This window comes from Mustela nigripes, chromosome 13, assembly GCF_022355385.1.
Source record: "Mustela nigripes isolate SB6536 chromosome 13, MUSNIG.SB6536, whole genome shotgun sequence".
Classification (NCBI taxonomy): domain Eukaryota; kingdom Metazoa; phylum Chordata; class Mammalia; order Carnivora; family Mustelidae; genus Mustela; species Mustela nigripes.
The window spans coordinates 17156890-17175032 of NC_081569.1; the positions used below are offsets into that span (position 1 = coordinate 17156890).

Genomic DNA, 18143 nt, shown 5'->3' on the forward strand with positions numbered 1-18143 from the left:
GTGTAAGGACCTAGGTTCATCCCAATCTGTCTTCCCATGACCTGTTTGCTGTTCCAGTCGCACCACACCCCTTAGGACCTGTGGCAGGGTCTGCCTCTCCCCTGGATCCTGGACTCCAGCTTCCTCTGTTCACCCTGAGCTGAGTTAGGTTTTGGCTTCTGGCACCTGGGGATTTCCCTGATTTTTTCCAAGGCACATGATTTGGGAGTTTAGGGGGGCAAATGTTAGTTTCCTAGGGCTGCTGTACCAAACTACATAGGCCAGGTGGCTTAAAACGACAGAAATTTATTCTCACAATTCTGGGAGCTGGAATTCTGAAGTCGAGGTGTGGGCAGGCTCAGTTCCCTCTCAGAGCTCTGAGGGAGAGAATCTGTTCCTTCCTTTCTCCTAGATTCTGGTAGTTGCCAATGATCCTTGATGTGCCATGGCTGTGTCACCCCAGTATCTGGCTCATTTGTCAGCCGGCATTCTTCCCGTGAGTGTGTCTTGTTATGAACAGTTTAATTTCTTCCGTGACTGTGGTGGAATACAAGGTTTCTAGTTTCTCCGAGAGACACTGATTTTAAGTGTTCAAATTTATAGGTTTAAATCGTATTATGGCCTATTTGAGCATAAAACCCAGACCTGCTTTATTTTTGAATTATTTTCTCTAGATTTACACCCCCCAAAAGATAGTACTTTGTGTTTAAGCTCATTAGAAATGTTTATACATTTTTCAAAAATAAAATTTAATTCTGAGTTTTTAATTTTCAGCCAGAAAACCTTGCTCAGAAGCTTCCAAACCTTGTGGAACTGTGAGTCTGTTTATTCAAATTTTTTTTAAAAAGAAGAATGAAAATAATTTTAAGTTATTTGAAATAATAGGATATCTCATTTTAATGTATTTATTAATTTTTTGGTATCATGGTCATAGTGTTCATGTAGATAGTTCTGCTAAACCCAATAATATTTTAAAGTATTTTACCATTTAAAGTTGTGTTTTAAATATCTCACCTTAAGGTAGTAAAGATAAACTTTTTACAACTATGAAAGATTTTTTTTTTTTTTTTTCTGGGTGCAGCCTCTTGGTCACAGAATCTTTGTGGACAGTCAGTATAATTGGGAAAGTTTATTGCTGTTACTATTACTATATATTTGTTATTTGATATGAGCAGTGTAAAAGGTTTAAAATATAGAGTAAAAACCTACTTCCCTGTGTTCTCTGTACCTCATTTGTTTTTTAGTTCTTTTGAACTAAAAAATTCAAGAAGAAATGTCCTCTAACATTATTTTAAGTCTACTTTTTGTTTTTATAAGCTCTTTACAGTTTTCTAAGTAATATGTTTACACCTTTGTTTTTTGGTGCATCAACTTTAAGTATCTGTTGATTTACCTGTAAGGAGGATTTTTTTAGAATCTTCCCCTTTCCTTCCAGCTCCCTCCTAATTTTGTTGAAGGAGGAGTTTTCATTGCTATTTCTTGTTCTCTTTATTATTTGGCAGATTGTCAAGAGGTAAAGGAAGGAAAACTAACATTACACCCCTCTTTAAGCTGGGAGTTTGTCATTTCTACTCCCCCCCTCACCACCCTTTTATTTTGAAAAGTTTCAAACTAACAGAAAAGTTGAGAACATAGTACAATCAATACCCATATATGCTCCTCCTAAATTTAACCAGTTGACATTTTACCATATTTGCTTTTTCTTTCTGTCTCCTATCATCTCCCTTCCTTCTTCCCTTTCCAGTCCTCCCATGTGCATATACACACACACACACACAAATTTCAGACATTATGATACTTTACCCCTAAATATAGTATATATCTTCTAAGAATAAGGGCACATAATTGTAATATTATCACACATTAAAAGTAATATTAATTCAGGGACACCTGGGTGGCTCAGTCAGTTAAGCTTCCCATTCTTGATTTGGTTCAGGTCATGATCTCAAGGTTGTGAGATCAAGCACCGTGTAGGGTACCACACCAGACATGGAGCCTGCTTAAGATTCTCTCTCTCCCTCTCCCTCTGCCCCTCCTCCTGCTCATGCTTTCTCTTTCTCAAAAAAAAAGGTAATATGAATTCAGTAATATCATTTAATGTATCCTGCATATTTAAATTATCCCAATCTCCTACCCCCCAGAAACATACCCAATGTCTTTAAATTAGTGTTCGTCTGGTTTGTCTGATTTTCCCCTCTTGATTAGATTTAAATATCTTTGGTGATTTTTCTACCCTATTTGCTTTATCAAGTTTTAAATTTCAAAATATTTTTTGAAGCTTTCAAGAGTGTTGCATGCATCATGTTGTTTTACCTCTAAATACTTCAGTGTATATTTTCAAGAAGAAATGTCCTCTAACATTATTTTAAGTCTACTTTTTGTTTTTATAAGCTCTTTACAGTTTCCTTCATATAGGTTTTGATCATTTCTGAAGTTTATTCCTAAGCATTTAATATATAATTTTTGCTATTGTAAATGAATTTTCTTACTTGTTACCTCTTTTAAGTGGTTATTTTTTGAATATATGAGCGCTTATATGAGTGTATATGAGTTAACACGCTTTTTCACGTGTTAACTCTATATTGTGCTACTCGCTGGAATCTTATTGTTTGAGTTAGTTTTATGGATGATTCCTCACGGTTTTTCAGGTATACTCTCATGTCTGAAAATACATATAATGTTTCTTTTTTTCTAAACCTTACGCCTTTAATTATTTTCTCTAGTGTGATGGCATTGGCTAGTCCTTCCAGAACAGTGTGAAATTGTACTTGACATGCGTCCTTAGTGGGAATGCCTCCAGGGTTACCCCATAAGAAAGATACTGGCTTTACAATGAACGTATATGTAATCTATTGTGTTAAATAAATATTCATTTGTATTAACAATCTGTTGCTGCATAACAAGTTATCCAGAATGTAGTGGCTTAAACTGTGTGTAGGGGTGCTTAAAAGAATGAACACTTATCATCTCATATTTTCTAACGATCTAGAATCTGGGCTTGGCTTAGCTGGGTGTCTTGGCCTCAATGTCTCTTTCAAGGCTTGCAATCACAGTTGTTGCCCAGGGCTGCTGTTTTCTCTGAAGGCTCAACTAAAGAAGTATCCTCTTCTATGTTTACTTATGTGGTTATTGGCAAGATTCAGTTAATCTCAGGTTTTTGGCCTAAAGGTTGACTCAATTCCTTGCTGGCTGTTGGCCGGAGGACTAATTCCCTTTAGTTCCTTGCCAGTTGGCCTCTCTGTAGTGTCGTTCCCAACATGGCAGCTGGCTTCCATCAGTGCAAGGAAAGAAAGAGCAAGAGAGTATATGCAAGACAGGATTCACAGTCTCTTTCTAATCTAATCATGGAAGTGACATCCCATCACCTTTGCTGTATTCTGTTCATTAGAAACAAGTCAGTAGGTCCAGCTCACACTAAAGGGAGGCTTACCACACAGGGGCCTACATGCCAGGTAGTGGAGATCAACGGGGACTGTCTTGGAGGCTACCTACCAGACTATTAATTTCTACTTTCTCAAGAATTTTTATTAGTAATGGGTGTGGAATTTATTCAAAGCCTTTTTTAGACTTGAAGGAAAAAAATTCTTGAGGCCTTCAGACAAAAAAGTGAAACAATCATGAACATGTAGAAGACTGCGAAGTAATACTCCAAAGTGTGTTATGTGTACAGTGGTAGTTGCATTCACATTTGATAGTGTTTTTCTTTGAGCCCTTTAGAAATATTTTTATATAATATATACATAATTATGTATCACATATTGTATTACATAAGAAATAACACAATATATAAATATCTGTTTGTAATATAAATGTTATATAATATAAATGAATAAACAATATATAATTCTGTGTTATGCATATTATATATAATAAGTTAGTGGGATTTTAGTCATTTTTCACATGTATTAATATATCATTTTTCTCTGGCTACTTTTGATTTTCTTTTTTGGTTTTCAGAAATGTAACTATGATGTACCTTGGTATAATTCTGTATTTATTTATGTTGGAATTTGCTGAGCTTCTTGAATCTGTGAATTTATGTCTTTTCCCAAATTTGATACATTTCAACCATTATTTCTTTGAATATTTTTTATGCACTATTCCCTTTCTCCTTCTTGGGCACCATTTACACACGTTACATCTGTTGATGTTGTCCTGTATTCCTCTAAGGCACTGTTCATGTTTCCTTCAGTCTTTTTTCTCTCTGCATTTTATCTTTTTTTTTTTTTTAAAGATTTTATTTATTTCAGACAGAGAGCATGAGAGAAAGAGCACAGGTGGGGCAAGGGTGGGGGGCAGAGGGTGGAGCTGGGAGAGACAGGGAGCTGGGAGAAGTGGTCTCCCTACAGGACATGGGGCTTGATCCCATGACCCTGGGACTTAACTGACTGAGCCACCCAGGTGCCCCTTCTCTCTGTGTTTTAGATTAGATAATTTATATTGATCTTTCTTCAAGTTCATAAACTCTTCCCTTTGGTTATATTCATTCTGTTATCCAGCTTTATCCAGTAATTTTTTCAGTTTTAGATCTTTCTTTCATTTGTTCATTCATCTGTCCTTCCTTTCTACTGAAATTTCCCGTCTTTACATTGCAGGCATATATTACTTTAGATCACTATGTATAGCTGTAATAACTACATAAAAATTCCTTGTCTGCTGATTCCAACATCTTGGTCATCTTGAGCTTGATATCATTGTTGTTGTTGTTAATGGATAACATTTCTTGTGTTTTTCTACGTTGAATTGATTATATCCTGACAATTGGGAATGTTGTGTCTTGATGACTAGAATCTGTTATATTCATTCAAAGAGTGTTGATATTTTTGCTTTAGCAGGGAATTCACTGGTTTGACTCAAGCAGTAAACTGTTTTCTGGAGGGCAGCTGAAATCTTGGTGCAGTTCTTTTACCTTTAGCTGGAGTTTTTTCTATATTTGCATGGTTCTGGGATTGCCATTGTTTTAGGCAAAGTTTAGAAATAGAATTTGGGGTTCCCCTTCCCTGACCCTTTTTGTCTGGTATTCTCCCTTTACCTGCCAGTGGTTGTGGTTGCCCTGAACTCTGTCTTCCTATTCTTTAGGCTAGTAAGTCTAAAGTTTTTTTTATCAGAATTTTAGCTGCTTTGCATGGTAACTGTCTGTACCCTGCCTTAAACTAAATGCTATTTAAAGGAAAAACAAACAAACAAACAAGGGGTGCCTGAGTAGCTCAGTGGGTTAAGCCTCTGTTTTTGGTTCAGGTCATGGTCTCAGGGTCCTGGGATTGATCCCTGCATCTGGCTCTCTGCTCAGCAGGGGGCCTACTTTCCCCTTTCTCTCTGCCTGCCTCTCTGCCTACTTGTGATCTCTCTCTCTGTGTCAAATAAATAAATAAAATCTTAAAAAAAATTTTTTTTTAAATAAAAAGCAAAGCAAATCTCAAACTCACCCAATGCCATTCGTTCTAAGTTTAGACTCTTAGCCAGAATTGGCTTGGTTTTGTTTACTCTACAGTGCCTTAGAGCCCTCTGTGTGTGTGTGTGTGTGTGTGTGTGTTCTTTAGCATTTTAGTTGTTATCTGCCAGAGGATCAGTCTGGTAGGAGTTTATTTTTCTGTACTGAATTGGAATTTACATTCTTTTCTTTTAACCACTTTGTGTCTTTATAATTCAGGTTGGTTTATTGAAGTCAACATTAGTTGGTTCTTTGATTTTAGACAGATCTGACAATCTGGGCTGTTTAACTGGAGGGTTTAGATCATGTTACATTTAATGTGATTACTGATATGATTGAGCTTAAGTCAACCATCTTACAACTTGTGTTCTGTTTGTCTCAGCTGTTATTATCTTTTTCCCTCTTTCTTTCTTTAAAATTATTTTAGTGTCATGTAGATCCCATTTACTACTGTTATTGGTAGTAAAATTATTAACTCTCTTTTTCAGTGTTTTGTTTATATTGTGCTTCTTTAACCTGTTACAGTCCACCTTCTCATAATGCACCACTTCACATGTAATGTAGGAACCTTACATAAATGCTTCATTCTTTGTGCTAGTGAATGTCTTATTGTGTGTGTGTTTGTAAGTATCTATTGATATACATATATGTGTACATATCATGTGTATGTCAGTCAGGGTCCAGTTAGGAGATAGAAACCATACCTGTAGTTTAAACAGGGAAAATTAATATAAAGAATTGTTGACTAGTAAAATGTTATTAGCTACTAAAAGAAGATAAAGGACCTATGGTATGCAGAATTAGTAAGTACAAAGAGCAGATATTACTTCTGGGCTGAGGGAAAGTAGGCAGTGAAAGGACTGATGACTTAGTTGCGCTCCATCCCCTACGCTGCTATTTAGACCTCTTCAGTGGAGGTCTGGCTGCCACAGGAGCATACAGCCTGCTGTTGGTGGAGAAGCTTGCCAGATGTTTTAGGCTAGAGCTGCTCCGTGATACCAGCTCACTGTTGCAGGAAGGCTTTGGTAGTCTGGAGCTGGTTTGTAGAAGCTGGCTGACTAGTGGGGAGGCAGTTGCCTGAAGTGTGAGCAGGACTACCACAGAAGTGGCCACAGGGTGGTAAGACTGTTGCCTGAGGCTGGTCAAAGCTGGTCTGTAGCAGTACTTTGCTGGATGGGGAGAGGGTGGCCTGATGGTGTAGCCAAGAACTACTGCAGAGCTGGGTGGGAGCTCATAGTGTGAGAATGTGGCTTGAGGTTTTCCAAGAGGGCTGCTGAGGTGAGCGCTTCTGGGCTTTGGCTCCTGTGCTAAATAAACAATTGAAGGGCGACTGGCCCCAGAAGGGAGGGCCTTCCTGCTGCTGTCATCTGGCAGAGTCACTCCAGTGCCCTTTTGACAACCTAACATTAGACCAGTCATAGAAGGTAGTTTGGAGCTGACAGACTAAACTGATAACTGGCCAAAGTCATTATTTTAACTTTTAATTTAGATTATTTAAAGAAACAAAATGAGAAAGGTTGTCTTTCATATTAATTCCTGTATTATTTTCTCAGATTTGGTTTAATTCAATAAAGGCTTTACTTCTCCATCTTTTTTAAAATTTGAGATCATTTCACTTTGAGATAATGTTGGATCCACATGTAATTATGAAATAATACAGCAAGATCCTGTGTACCCTTCTAGTTTCCACCTCTGTTCACGTCTTGTATACATGTAGTATAAGATCAGCACCAGAAGATTGACACTGGTGTTATCCTTATCCAGTGTTCATTTTCTGTGTACTCGTGTGTGTGTGTGTGTGTGCGCGTGCGTGCGGTTTTATTACATGTGTAGATTTGTATAATCACTATCCTAGTTAAGATAGAGAGAGTATTTTCATCACTGCAAGGATTGCTTGAGCTACCCTTGTATAATCACATTTCCTGTGGTCCCCCAAACCTTGGCAACTACTACTCTGTTCTCTATCTCTGTCATTTTGTTGCTGAATTCTATTTCATGGTATGGACGTAAGCAGATTCTTCAATTGTTTACCCATTGAAGGACATATTGGTGGTTTTATTTTTATCTGTAATAAATAATGTCGCTTGGTGCATTTGTATACATGTTTTTTTGTGACTAAGTTTTCATTTCTCTGAGATGAATGACTAAGATGAGTGTTGCTGAGTCATATGGTAATTACATGTTTCATTTTGTTGTTGTTGAGATATAATTCACATACTATAAAATTCTCCGTTCTAAGTATACAATTCAGTGGTGTTTAGTATAATCATAAGGTTGAGCAACCATTAGTATTATCTAATTTTGGAACATTTTCATCACCTCAAAAGAAACCCATTTAGCATTCATTCCTCCCTTTCTTCAATCCCTAATAACTTCTTGGTGACCAATAATCTGCTTTCTATTTTTATGGCTGTGCTTGTCTGGGATGTTTCATGTAAATAGAATCACATAGTATGTGGCTTTTTAGGTCTTCTTGCTTGAACATAGCATGGTTTCAGGCTTCATCTATGTCGCAGCATATTTCAGAATTCATTCTTTTTTTTTTTTTAATGGATGTATAACATTCCATTATGTGGATATACCATGTTTTGTTTATCCAGTCTTTAGTTGATAGACATTTGAGTTGTTCACACATTTTGGCTATGCTGAATAACACAAGTGTGACATTCATGTAGGAGTTTATGTATTTTCAGTTCTTTAGGGTTTATTCCTAGGAGTGGAATTGTAGTGGTAAACTCTGTTTAAGTTCCTTTTGAGGAACTGCCAAACTGTTCTCCAAAAAGATGCATCATTTTACAAGTCCACCAATAGTAAATGAGGATCCTAATTTCTCCACATTTTCATCATTTATTATTTTCTCTCCTTTTGATGATAGTCATCCTAGTAAGTATGAATTAGTACCATAATTTTGATTTGTATTTTTCTGACTAATGATGTCTTTTTATGGGTTTACTCTTTGTATATTTCTTTGGAGAAATGTCCATTCAATTCTGTTTTCCATTCTAAAATTGTATTTCTGGGGGACGCCTGGGTGGCTCAATGGGTTAAAGCCTCTGCCTTCAGCTCAGGTCATGATCTCAGGGTCCTGGGATTGAGCCCCGCCTTGAGCCCCCCATCGAGCCCCGCATCGGTCTCTCTGCTCAGCAGGGAGCCTGCTTCCCTCCTCTCTTTCTTTTTTTTTTTTTTTTTTTTTAAAGATTTATTTATTTGACAGAGAGAAATCACAAGTAGACAGAGAGGCAGCCAGAGAGAGAGAGAGAGGGAAGCAGGCTCCCTGCTGAGCAGAGAGCGCGATGCGGGACTCGATCCCAGGATCCTGAGATCATGACCTGAGCCGAAGGCAGCGGCTTAATCCACTGAGCCACCCAGGCGCCCCCCCTCCTCTCTTTCTGCCTGCCTCTCTGACTGCTTGTGATCTCTGTCAAATAAATAAATGAAATCTTTAAAAAATAAGTAAATAAATAAAATAAAATAATATTTTTATTGAGTTATAAGAGTTCTTTATATATTTGAGTGCTGTATATATTTGATTTATATATTTGAGATAGCTTTATATATTTGAGGTATATAATCTATACATTTGAATGCTTTATATATTTGATATTTTATCAGATACATGCTTTTCAAATATTTTCTCCCATTCTGTGGTTTATCTTTTCATTTTCTTTTTAATTTTTTTAAAAATATTTTTATTTACTTATTTATTTGACAGAGAGAGAGATCACAAGTAGGCTGAGAGGCAGGCAGAGAGAGAAAGGGAAGCAGGCTCCCGCTGAGCAGAGAGCCCAATGAGGAGCTCAATCCCAGGACCCTGAGATCATGACCCGAGCGGAAAGCAGTGGCTTAACCCACTGAGCCACCCAGGCGCCCCTATCTTTTCATTTTCTTGATAATTTTTTTTTTATCAAGAAGTATTTGGCAATATGTGTTCTGGTATCATATCTAAGAAACTGTTTTTATTTTTTTTGCATTTAGGTCTTTGATCCATTTTGAGTTAATTTTTGCATAAGCTGCAATATAAAGGTCTACCTTCCATTTTGCATGTGTGGGTCCAAATATTTTAGCACCATTTATTGAAAAGGATACTCTTTCTCCATTGAATTGTTTCAGCACCTTTGTCAAAAATCATTTGGCCATGGACATGCGGGCAAATTTTTGGATTCTCAATTTTATTCTTTTGATCTGTATGTCTGTCTTTTTTAACAGTAGCACATAAACTTGATTACTATATCTTCATAGTAAGTTTTGAAATTGAGAAGTGTGATTCCTCCAACATTATTCTTGTTTTTCAAAATTGTTTTAGCTATTCTAAGTCTGTTGCATTTCCATGCAAGTTTTAACATCAGCTTGTCAAGTTATTAAAAAAGTCATCTGCAATTGATGATAGCAATTGCATTGACTCTTTAGTTCAATATACAGAGAGTTGCCATCTTAATAATATTATGTCTTCTAATCTATGAATGTGAGATGTCTACTTAAATCTTTGGTTTCTTTCAACATTTTTTTGTTTGAACATTGAACACTTTTCAGTGTAAAAATCTTGAGCTTCTTTTGTTAAATTTATTCCTTAGTATTTATTCTTTTTTATTTTATTATACATAGAATGAGTTTCTTAATTCATGTTAGAATTGCTCATTGTCTAATATATAAAAATCCTAGTGATTTTTGTATGTTGATCTTTTATTCTTCAACCTTGCTGAATTCATTTATTAACTCGTTAACTTTTTTTTTTTTGCATATTCCTTAGGATTTTCTGTATACACGATCATGTCATCTGTCAATGAAGATAGTTTTTCTTTTTTTTTAAGATCTTATTTATTGGGGCGCCTGGGTGGCTCAGTGGGTTAAGCCTCTGCCTTTGGCTCAGGTCATAATCTCAGGGTCCTGGGATCGAGCCCCACGTCGGGCTCCCTGCTCAATGGGGAGCCTGCTTCCCTTCCTCTCTCTCTCCCTCCTCTCTGCCTACTTGTGATCTCTTGTCTGTTAAATAAATAAATAAAATCTTTAAAAAAAAAAAAAGATCTTATTTATTTACTTGTGAAAGATAGAGATAGCATGAGCAGGGAGGAGAAGGAGAAAGGAGAGGAAGAGGGAAAAGCGAGTTCCCTGAGAGGGAACTGACTTGGGGCTCAGTCTCAGCATGACCGGAGCTGAAGGCAGATGCTCAACTGACTGAGCCACCCAGGCATCCCAATAGCTTTATTTTTTACTTTCCAATCTGTAACCCTATTATTTCTTTTTCTTGCTTAATTTCCTTGACTATAACATAGAATGTTGAATAAAAATGGTGAGACCAGATATCTTTGTGTTGTTCCCGCCTAATGTTAGGAGGAAAGCTTGCAGTCTTTTGCCATTCAGTGTGATGATAGCTATAGAGTTTTCATAGGTACTCTCTATGTAATTGAGGAAATTCCCTTCTACTACTTGTTCCTTGAGAGTTTTTCTCACAAAAGGGTGTTTGATTTTGTCAAATGGTCTTTTTCTCATCTATTGAGATGACATTTTTTTCTTTATTCTGTTAATACAGTGCAATACATTGATTGATGCTTGTATGTTGAATGAACCAACCTTGTATAAGTGGGGGTAAATCCCATTTGGTCGTGGAATATAATACTTTTTATATTTGCTGGATTTGGCTTAGTAGTATATTGTTGAGGAATTTCGCTTCTGTATTCATGAGGGAAATGGGTCTGTGGTCTCGAGATGTCTTGGTTTTGGTATCCAGGTAATACTGACCTGGGAATGAGTGGAAAGAGTTCTCTCCTTTCTTTTCCTTTTCTTTTTTATTACTATTTTTAAAGTATCTTCTCAGTTACCTTAGTGGTCAGCTAATGATTAGGCAGAGATTTCTTTAGCTGCCTGAATCCAGTAAGTCTCCCAGTCTTTGCTGAGGAGCTTTGTTCTTGTATGGTGGTAGGCCTCCACCTCTCAGCTGACATTTAACAACTTCACCTTAGCCTTCACCTGCTCACGTAGGAGCCTCAAGTTCAGCAGAGGTGATTGCTTAGGGTATTTTCAATTCTTCCCTGAGCATTTGCACATTTCTGGACCTGCCTTAGACCTTCTAGATTTCCAGAAATACACCAGAGCTTTTCAGAGCTCCTATGCACATCTTACCCAACTTTTCCATTTAAAGTTTTTGGTTGCCTATTGTTTGCTCCACCTGCTGTCTATTGGCTCAGGTGGCTGTGAAGTGAAACAATTGCTCATAATTTATTTGAACTGGGGAAGAGGCAAGTTTCTAGTCAGATCAAATTCAAAACAGCTTTGCAAGTGGGGTCTTCTTTCAAGAGCCGGGAAACAATTCAAATGATGACAGTTTTCTGGGAGTGAGCTCTACCCTAGTTCTGCCCTGTCCGAACTGCTTTTCACTTTGATTGATAGTGATTAATCACTAGGTTTTTTGTTTGACTTTTTGCTTCCTGCCCCTCCCCCATGCTTCTGCAGAGCTGGAGAGTGAGTGAAAATGCCCCAAAGTTCACAGCTCACTGTGCTTATTGAGGTTTTGCCATTTTTCTTAAATAAATCCTCCCTGTATCACTTGGGTTAATTTCCAGAGTTTTGTACATAAGCCTATCATTTTGGCCAATATTCTTGTTGATTTTATGTTAAAGAATTTTTGGAGGTCCTTACTCTTTCACTTTTGCTCTGGATTTGTAGTTTCCTAAGAAATTGCCAAATAATTTTCAAGGTTGGCTATACTTTTTTAATATTCTCCCTGACCAAGATGTGATTGTTTTAGTTTCTCATTTATATTTCTCTAGTGGTTAACGATACTGAACATCTTTATCTGTATCTTTTCTTCAGTGACATGTGTCTGTTACTCGTTTTCTATTTGGATTTATTTTTAGTCTTGATTTTTAAGAGCTTTTAAATAGTATAGAAACCAGTTCTTTGTTGTATATGTTGTTTACAGATATTTTCTCCCCATGTGTAATTTGTCTTTTCACCTTCTTTGAAGTTCTTTTTGGACAGCAACAGTTTTACCTTTTGATGAGGTCCAGTTTGTCAATTTTTGCTTTTATGTATCATGTTTTTAGTGTCAATTCTAAGAACTCCTTTTCTAGCCTTAGGCCCTCAAGGTTTTCTCCTGTGAGAAAAATCTCAGATCAGTCTTTTTCTCTGAAAGTCTTATATTTTTTGTTTTACATTCATCTTCCTAGTTTTGAAGTTTTGTTTTGGTCTTCTGGAATTAGCATTCTTGATTTTTTTTTTTTCTAGCACTTTTATGATGTTCATTATCTTCTGGCTTCCATAGTTCTGAAGCAACATCTGCTATTGTTCTTATATTTGTTCCCCTACATGTAACGTGTTTTTTTTTCCCTTAGACTACTTTGACAGTTTTTATTTTTACACTGTTTTTCAGGGATTTGATTTTGATATACCTCGTTGTGGTTTTCTTTTGTCTTGTGCTTGACGTTCGTTGAGCTTCTTGGCTTTGTCCTTATAGCTTACATCAAATTTAGCAATTTTTTGACATTATTTCATCAGACATTTATTTCTACAGTTCTCTCTCTGGTCCATGTTTCCAGGACTCTTACATGTTTGTTAGATTGTTTAATATTTTCACTTAATCATCAACACTCTTTTCAAGTTCTTTTCAGTCTTTTTCTCTTCTATGTGTTTCAGTATGGACAAATTTTATTTCTCTGTCTTCAGTCTCTAATTTGCTGTTAACCCCACCTAGTGATGCTTTCACTTTGTTCATCGTATTTTTGGTCTCTAGAAGTTCTGTTTGTTTCTTCTTCATACTTTAACACTTCTCTTGCAGTGTTCTATTTTGCTTTAAATGTCTGAATATACTTCTTATACTTGTTCTTATGTCCTTGTTTGCTGACTTTATCATCTGTGTTCTCTTGTATATGCTGGTACTGACTGTTATCAGTCACATTTTCTTGATTTATTGGCATATCTAATACTCTTTGACTGGACACTGGACCTTACAAGTTTTACATTGCTGAGTCTCTAGACTTTGTTGTCTTTCTTTTTGTGTGTGTGTGCTTTATTCTGGCATGAGGTTATTTACAATTTAGTTTGATCCTTTCATGGCTTGTGTTTACACTTCATTAGGACAGGTCTAGGCTTAGTTTAGCCCTATTACTAGGGCATGACCTTTATAGGATCTGATTTGAATGTGCCAGATAATCAACAAGGGCCTGGTATCCTTGCTGCTCGTAACTTAAATGCCTCTAGCCCTGTATGATTTCTGGACCACTCAGCTGATAGGTTTTCTGTCACTTTTTGCCTAGGCTGCATTTTAGAATTCAGCAATGAGTTAAAGGGTCCTTACTTAAATTTTTAAAGGTTTTTTTCTTTTCTTTTTCCATGTAGCATCCTCTCCTCCAGAACTCCACCCCACTACCCCACAACTTCCAGCTGCCTCAGTTTCCCTAAATTCTGACTTGTGTCTTCATAACTCAGACTTAAATATATTTTGTTTGGGATCCCATTCATGTTCCACAGTTCACAGTTTCCCTCCAGGTAGAAAGCTAGGGACACATATGGCTTGCGTTGTTTCTTCTCTCTCAGGTAACATAATCCTAATTGTCTATTTTTTCTATCTATAAATGATTGTTTCATATGTTCTATCCAATTTTCCTGTTGCTTATAGCGGCCAGGTAAATCTGGTCCCTATTATTCCATCACGGCTAGAAATAAAAGCCCTGTTCTTTTAATTTAAAAAAAAGGTCAACTTTATTTTGGAACAATTTTATATTTACAGAAAAGTTGTAAAGAGAGTACAGAGTTCTAGTACCCCTCTCACCCAGTTTCTCCTGTTGTTAACATCTTAAAATTTCATGATACATTTGTCAAAAGTAAGAAACTGACATTGGCATATCACTATTAAGTAAATGTGTATGTCTAATTTTTTAAAAATATTTTATTTATTTTTTGACAGACAGAGATCACAAGTAGGCAGAGAGGCAGGCAGAGAGAGAGGAGGAAGCAGGCTCCCTGCTGAGCAGAGAGCCTGATGCGGGGCTTGATCTCAAGACCCTGGGATCATGACCTGAGCCGAAGGCAGAGGCTTTAACTCACAGATCCACCCAGGCACCCCTGTATATCTAATTTTCTTTAAAAACTTCCAAAGTACTTTCCAGCGTGGCCGTATTGTTTGCATTCCTGCCAGCAGTGAATGAAAACTCCTTGCGCTATAGGAGATTATGATGAAAACTAGTTACACCTAGAAACACCAACATTTCAACTACTTTGAAATTACAAAAAATGAGTAAAGAGAAGTGACTTAAAATTGCTAAACTATAATAACCATAACAGTGGCATTCATGGTACTCTGATTGTTCTAAGAGCTTTACATTTATTGATTCATTTAATCCTTAACAATATCCTGATGTTATTGGTATTATTATTCTCTCCTTCTATAGATTATGAAAGGGAGAAGTTGAGTAATTCTCCCTTGGGCACATGGCTACTGAGGTGCACTCTTTCCAGCTTCACAGCCTGTTCTCGGACCCATCCCACCAGTGATGATTATCACTTGCACATCAGGATAACCTGAGTTGAGATGGTGTTTCACGTGGTAGGGGTGGTCCCGCACACCTATGTTTTGTAGTTAGGGTTGGGAACATTCTATTCTTTCTGTAGACTGCATCTTCATTTTAATGTAGGTAAATTTAATGTGTTAAAATACATTTTTAAGTTTCATTCATAACAGCGAACACTTTTAGTTCATGTTTTGATTTGGGCATTTTTATTTTCACATGTAATAATTTGTTATTATTAAAGTTTTAAAAATTAATTTGCACATCAAAAACCTTCCTTCTTGCCTTACCACCCAAACTAGACCTCTCCTGGTGTTCCTTCTCTCAAAAGTTGCCTGTCATTGTCCACCCAGACAAACCCAGTTTCTTAGAGTCCACCTTGGTGTTGGGCATTCATTTTAAGGTCATTTTTCATATGTAGAACTTGAGTTTAGGCAAGTATTTTGTGGGTAACTGAACAATGAGTTGTCTCTTTATTTTGGTGTCCAGGAACCCTGACTTTTGCAAGACAAATGCAAGTGGGTGTGTATGTATGCATGTGTGCTTGCCCATTTATTTACATATGGTCTTTTGGCACCAAAGAAATTTTAGGGTCATCTCATAAAGCAGTTAGGTATTCCTTCCTAAAACTAATGCTTAAAGAATATTGATTTTAAAATGTGAGATCATTTTACGTACACAAAACAAGGAATAAAATATATGATGGAGTGGAATAATTGTTTAAATTGTGTTAGGACCAGCAGGTTTAATACCAACACAAAATCTATTTAATGCAGCATTAAATAATTGTGAATGTATTACTTTTGTATCTTTCTTATTTTGTGTTAGTGACATTTTAACATTTGATGTTAGACTTAAAAATGTAGAAAAAATTCAAAATTCTTTTAAAAATATTTTATGAAGACTGATTTATGACATATAGACATTTTTATGACATATAACAAATACAATGGTAGATTTGAAAATATAAAAAAAATCTAGGTCTCATGTCTGAAAATCAGTGATACGAATTTATTTTAAAATTATTATGTGATCTGCAGTTGTCACTTCTGCTCTGAATAGTCGGTTGCTGCTGTTTGCATAAAGTCTCCACCAGAGTGTGCTAAAGATACTTCCATGAGAAAAGTTATTTACTAGACTTGTCTGGACTTGTCAGGAGGGGTAGCTTTTTTTTTTAAGAAAAGAATTTGATTCTTGTTTATGAGATTCCTTTTGCTGTGAAATAAATTATGTAGCTTGACAGTTGAGTATTTTTATAGATACTGTAAATGGTCAGTATTTAATCTCTCCATTCTTGGTTCTCAGTCAATATAGTTTTGATTTATTTTGTAAAGTTGTCCTTTAGAAATTGAAAGTTGCATTTTTATTTATGTAATAAGTGTTGATTTTCTTGACGTAATTCATGTTTTTCTGAAAATCTGAACATTTTAAAATGAACTAGAAAAAGTGGTAGTTTGTTTTTTGAGTTTAAAAAATACCTCAAAATATATGTTATGCATGCTTTTATTTTAAAATAACAAATCAGTAAATAGGTTTAATATTTGCAATTCCAGCATAAAATATCATTCTTGAGGTATTAGTTATCTGTGATGACCATAGGTTTTGTGTCTTGCACTTAGAGTACAATATGATAGAAAGCTTTCATCCCTTTTTATTTGATAAATTTCTAAGTGAGCATTTTACAGATTGGTTATCTTGCAAAAGTACTGGATGATAACAACTGGTTTTTTTTTCTTCTTTCACCCCAGGTACCTTCACTCAAATAACATAGTTGTGGTTCCAGAAGGTAAGTCCACTTCCAGTTTTTAGTTAGGAGGAACCATCGTTTATGTTTTCCTTTATAATAGTAGAACAAATTTTGATTGGAATATTAGGGAATTTTACTTTTAAAGTATCTTTATTAGTTTCAAAGATTAGTAAGTTCAGTTAATAATTTTGATTAAATAATAAGTCAAATGGTTATAACAGGTAAATTATTATTGGATAAATTGTTAGGTAAATAATAAAATGATAAATTTCAAAGATTTTTATTTTTTAATTTATTTTCATTATTTTTAAGTATTTTGTACACCCAGTATGGGCTCAAACTCATCATCCCGAGATCAAGAGTCACATGCTCTATAGACTGAGCGAGCCAAGCACCCTAAAATTCTAATTTCTTTAAAAGACTTAACCTGGTGATGGGTATTAAGGAGGGCACAGATTGCATGGAGTACTGGGTGTTATACGTAAATAATGAATCATGAAATACTACATCAAAAACTAATGTTGTACTTACTGTCTGGTGTCTAATATAACATAATAAAAATAAAAACATGAAGATAAAATAAAGATTTATTTATTTATTTTACTTTAGAGAAAGCATGTGTGCAGGGGAGGGGCAGAGGGAGAAGGACAGAGAGACTCTCAAGCTGACTGCCTGCCAAGTATGCAGCCCAACACAGGGCTCCGTCCCACAACCCTGAGATCCTGACCTGAGCCAAAATCAAAAGTTGGTCACTCAACTGACTGAGCCACCCAGGCATCCTTTTAAGTTTTAAATTTAATAAATCCAGCTAAGAATTTTGGTTAGACAAAAAGACCTTATATATCGTTTCATTATTTATTTATTCAAGCAATGCTTTACACTGTAACATTTTTATTTGTGCTTTTTAACTTATCATATTTTATATCAAGGTTGAAGTCTTATCACTCCTATAAAATATACTTTGACCTGTGTTTTTACTATTTGTACAACAGCAGCAGGGATATTAAGATATTTTAATTAGTGGTACTTGCATTTAAGATTTGTCATAACACTTGGGTCAAATTAATCTTGCCTTAACCTTTCTTTTCTCTTTGAAGCCATTGGATCCCTCGTAAAACTCCAGTGTTTGGATCTTAGTGACAATGCCTTAGAAATTGTTTGCCCAGAAATTGGTCGTCTGAGAGCTTTACGTCATCTTCGATTAGCTAATAACCAACTGCAATTCCTACCTCCAGGTAATCACAGTCTGTAGCACACAATAGTTTCTTATCTACTTACAAATCTATTTTTATTTCTGTTTCTTGCTGTGTGTCTAGGCAGTGAACTTTGGGTATACTTGTGATTTGGGATATTTGTTTGAAGATGAAACTAAGGAATGTGGTGAAATGTGTCTAAGGGTCTTTTACCTGATATGGACATAAGAAGGTGGCATTTATGTTTTTAGCTACACTTACTACAGTTATGCATTGCGTTCAGTTCCCCTTCA

The 18143-nt window shown here is 35.9% G+C and overlaps 1 protein-coding gene across 3 annotated transcripts in view; it reads left to right on the forward strand.

Moving 5' to 3' along the window:
- The window catches only part of LRRC28 (leucine rich repeat containing 28), a 158595-nt gene that overhangs the window by 17952 nt on the left and 122500 nt on the right, over window positions 1-18143 (forward strand). For all 3 annotated transcript variants that reach the window (XM_059371661.1, XM_059371660.1, XM_059371662.1), the window contains exons 3-5: window positions 754-794; window positions 16659-16696; window positions 17755-17892. In XM_059371661.1, the coding sequence (XP_059227644.1) occupies window positions 754-794; window positions 16659-16696; window positions 17755-17892 (217 nt within the window). The remainder of the gene's footprint in view (window positions 1-753; window positions 795-16658; window positions 16697-17754; window positions 17893-18143) is intronic.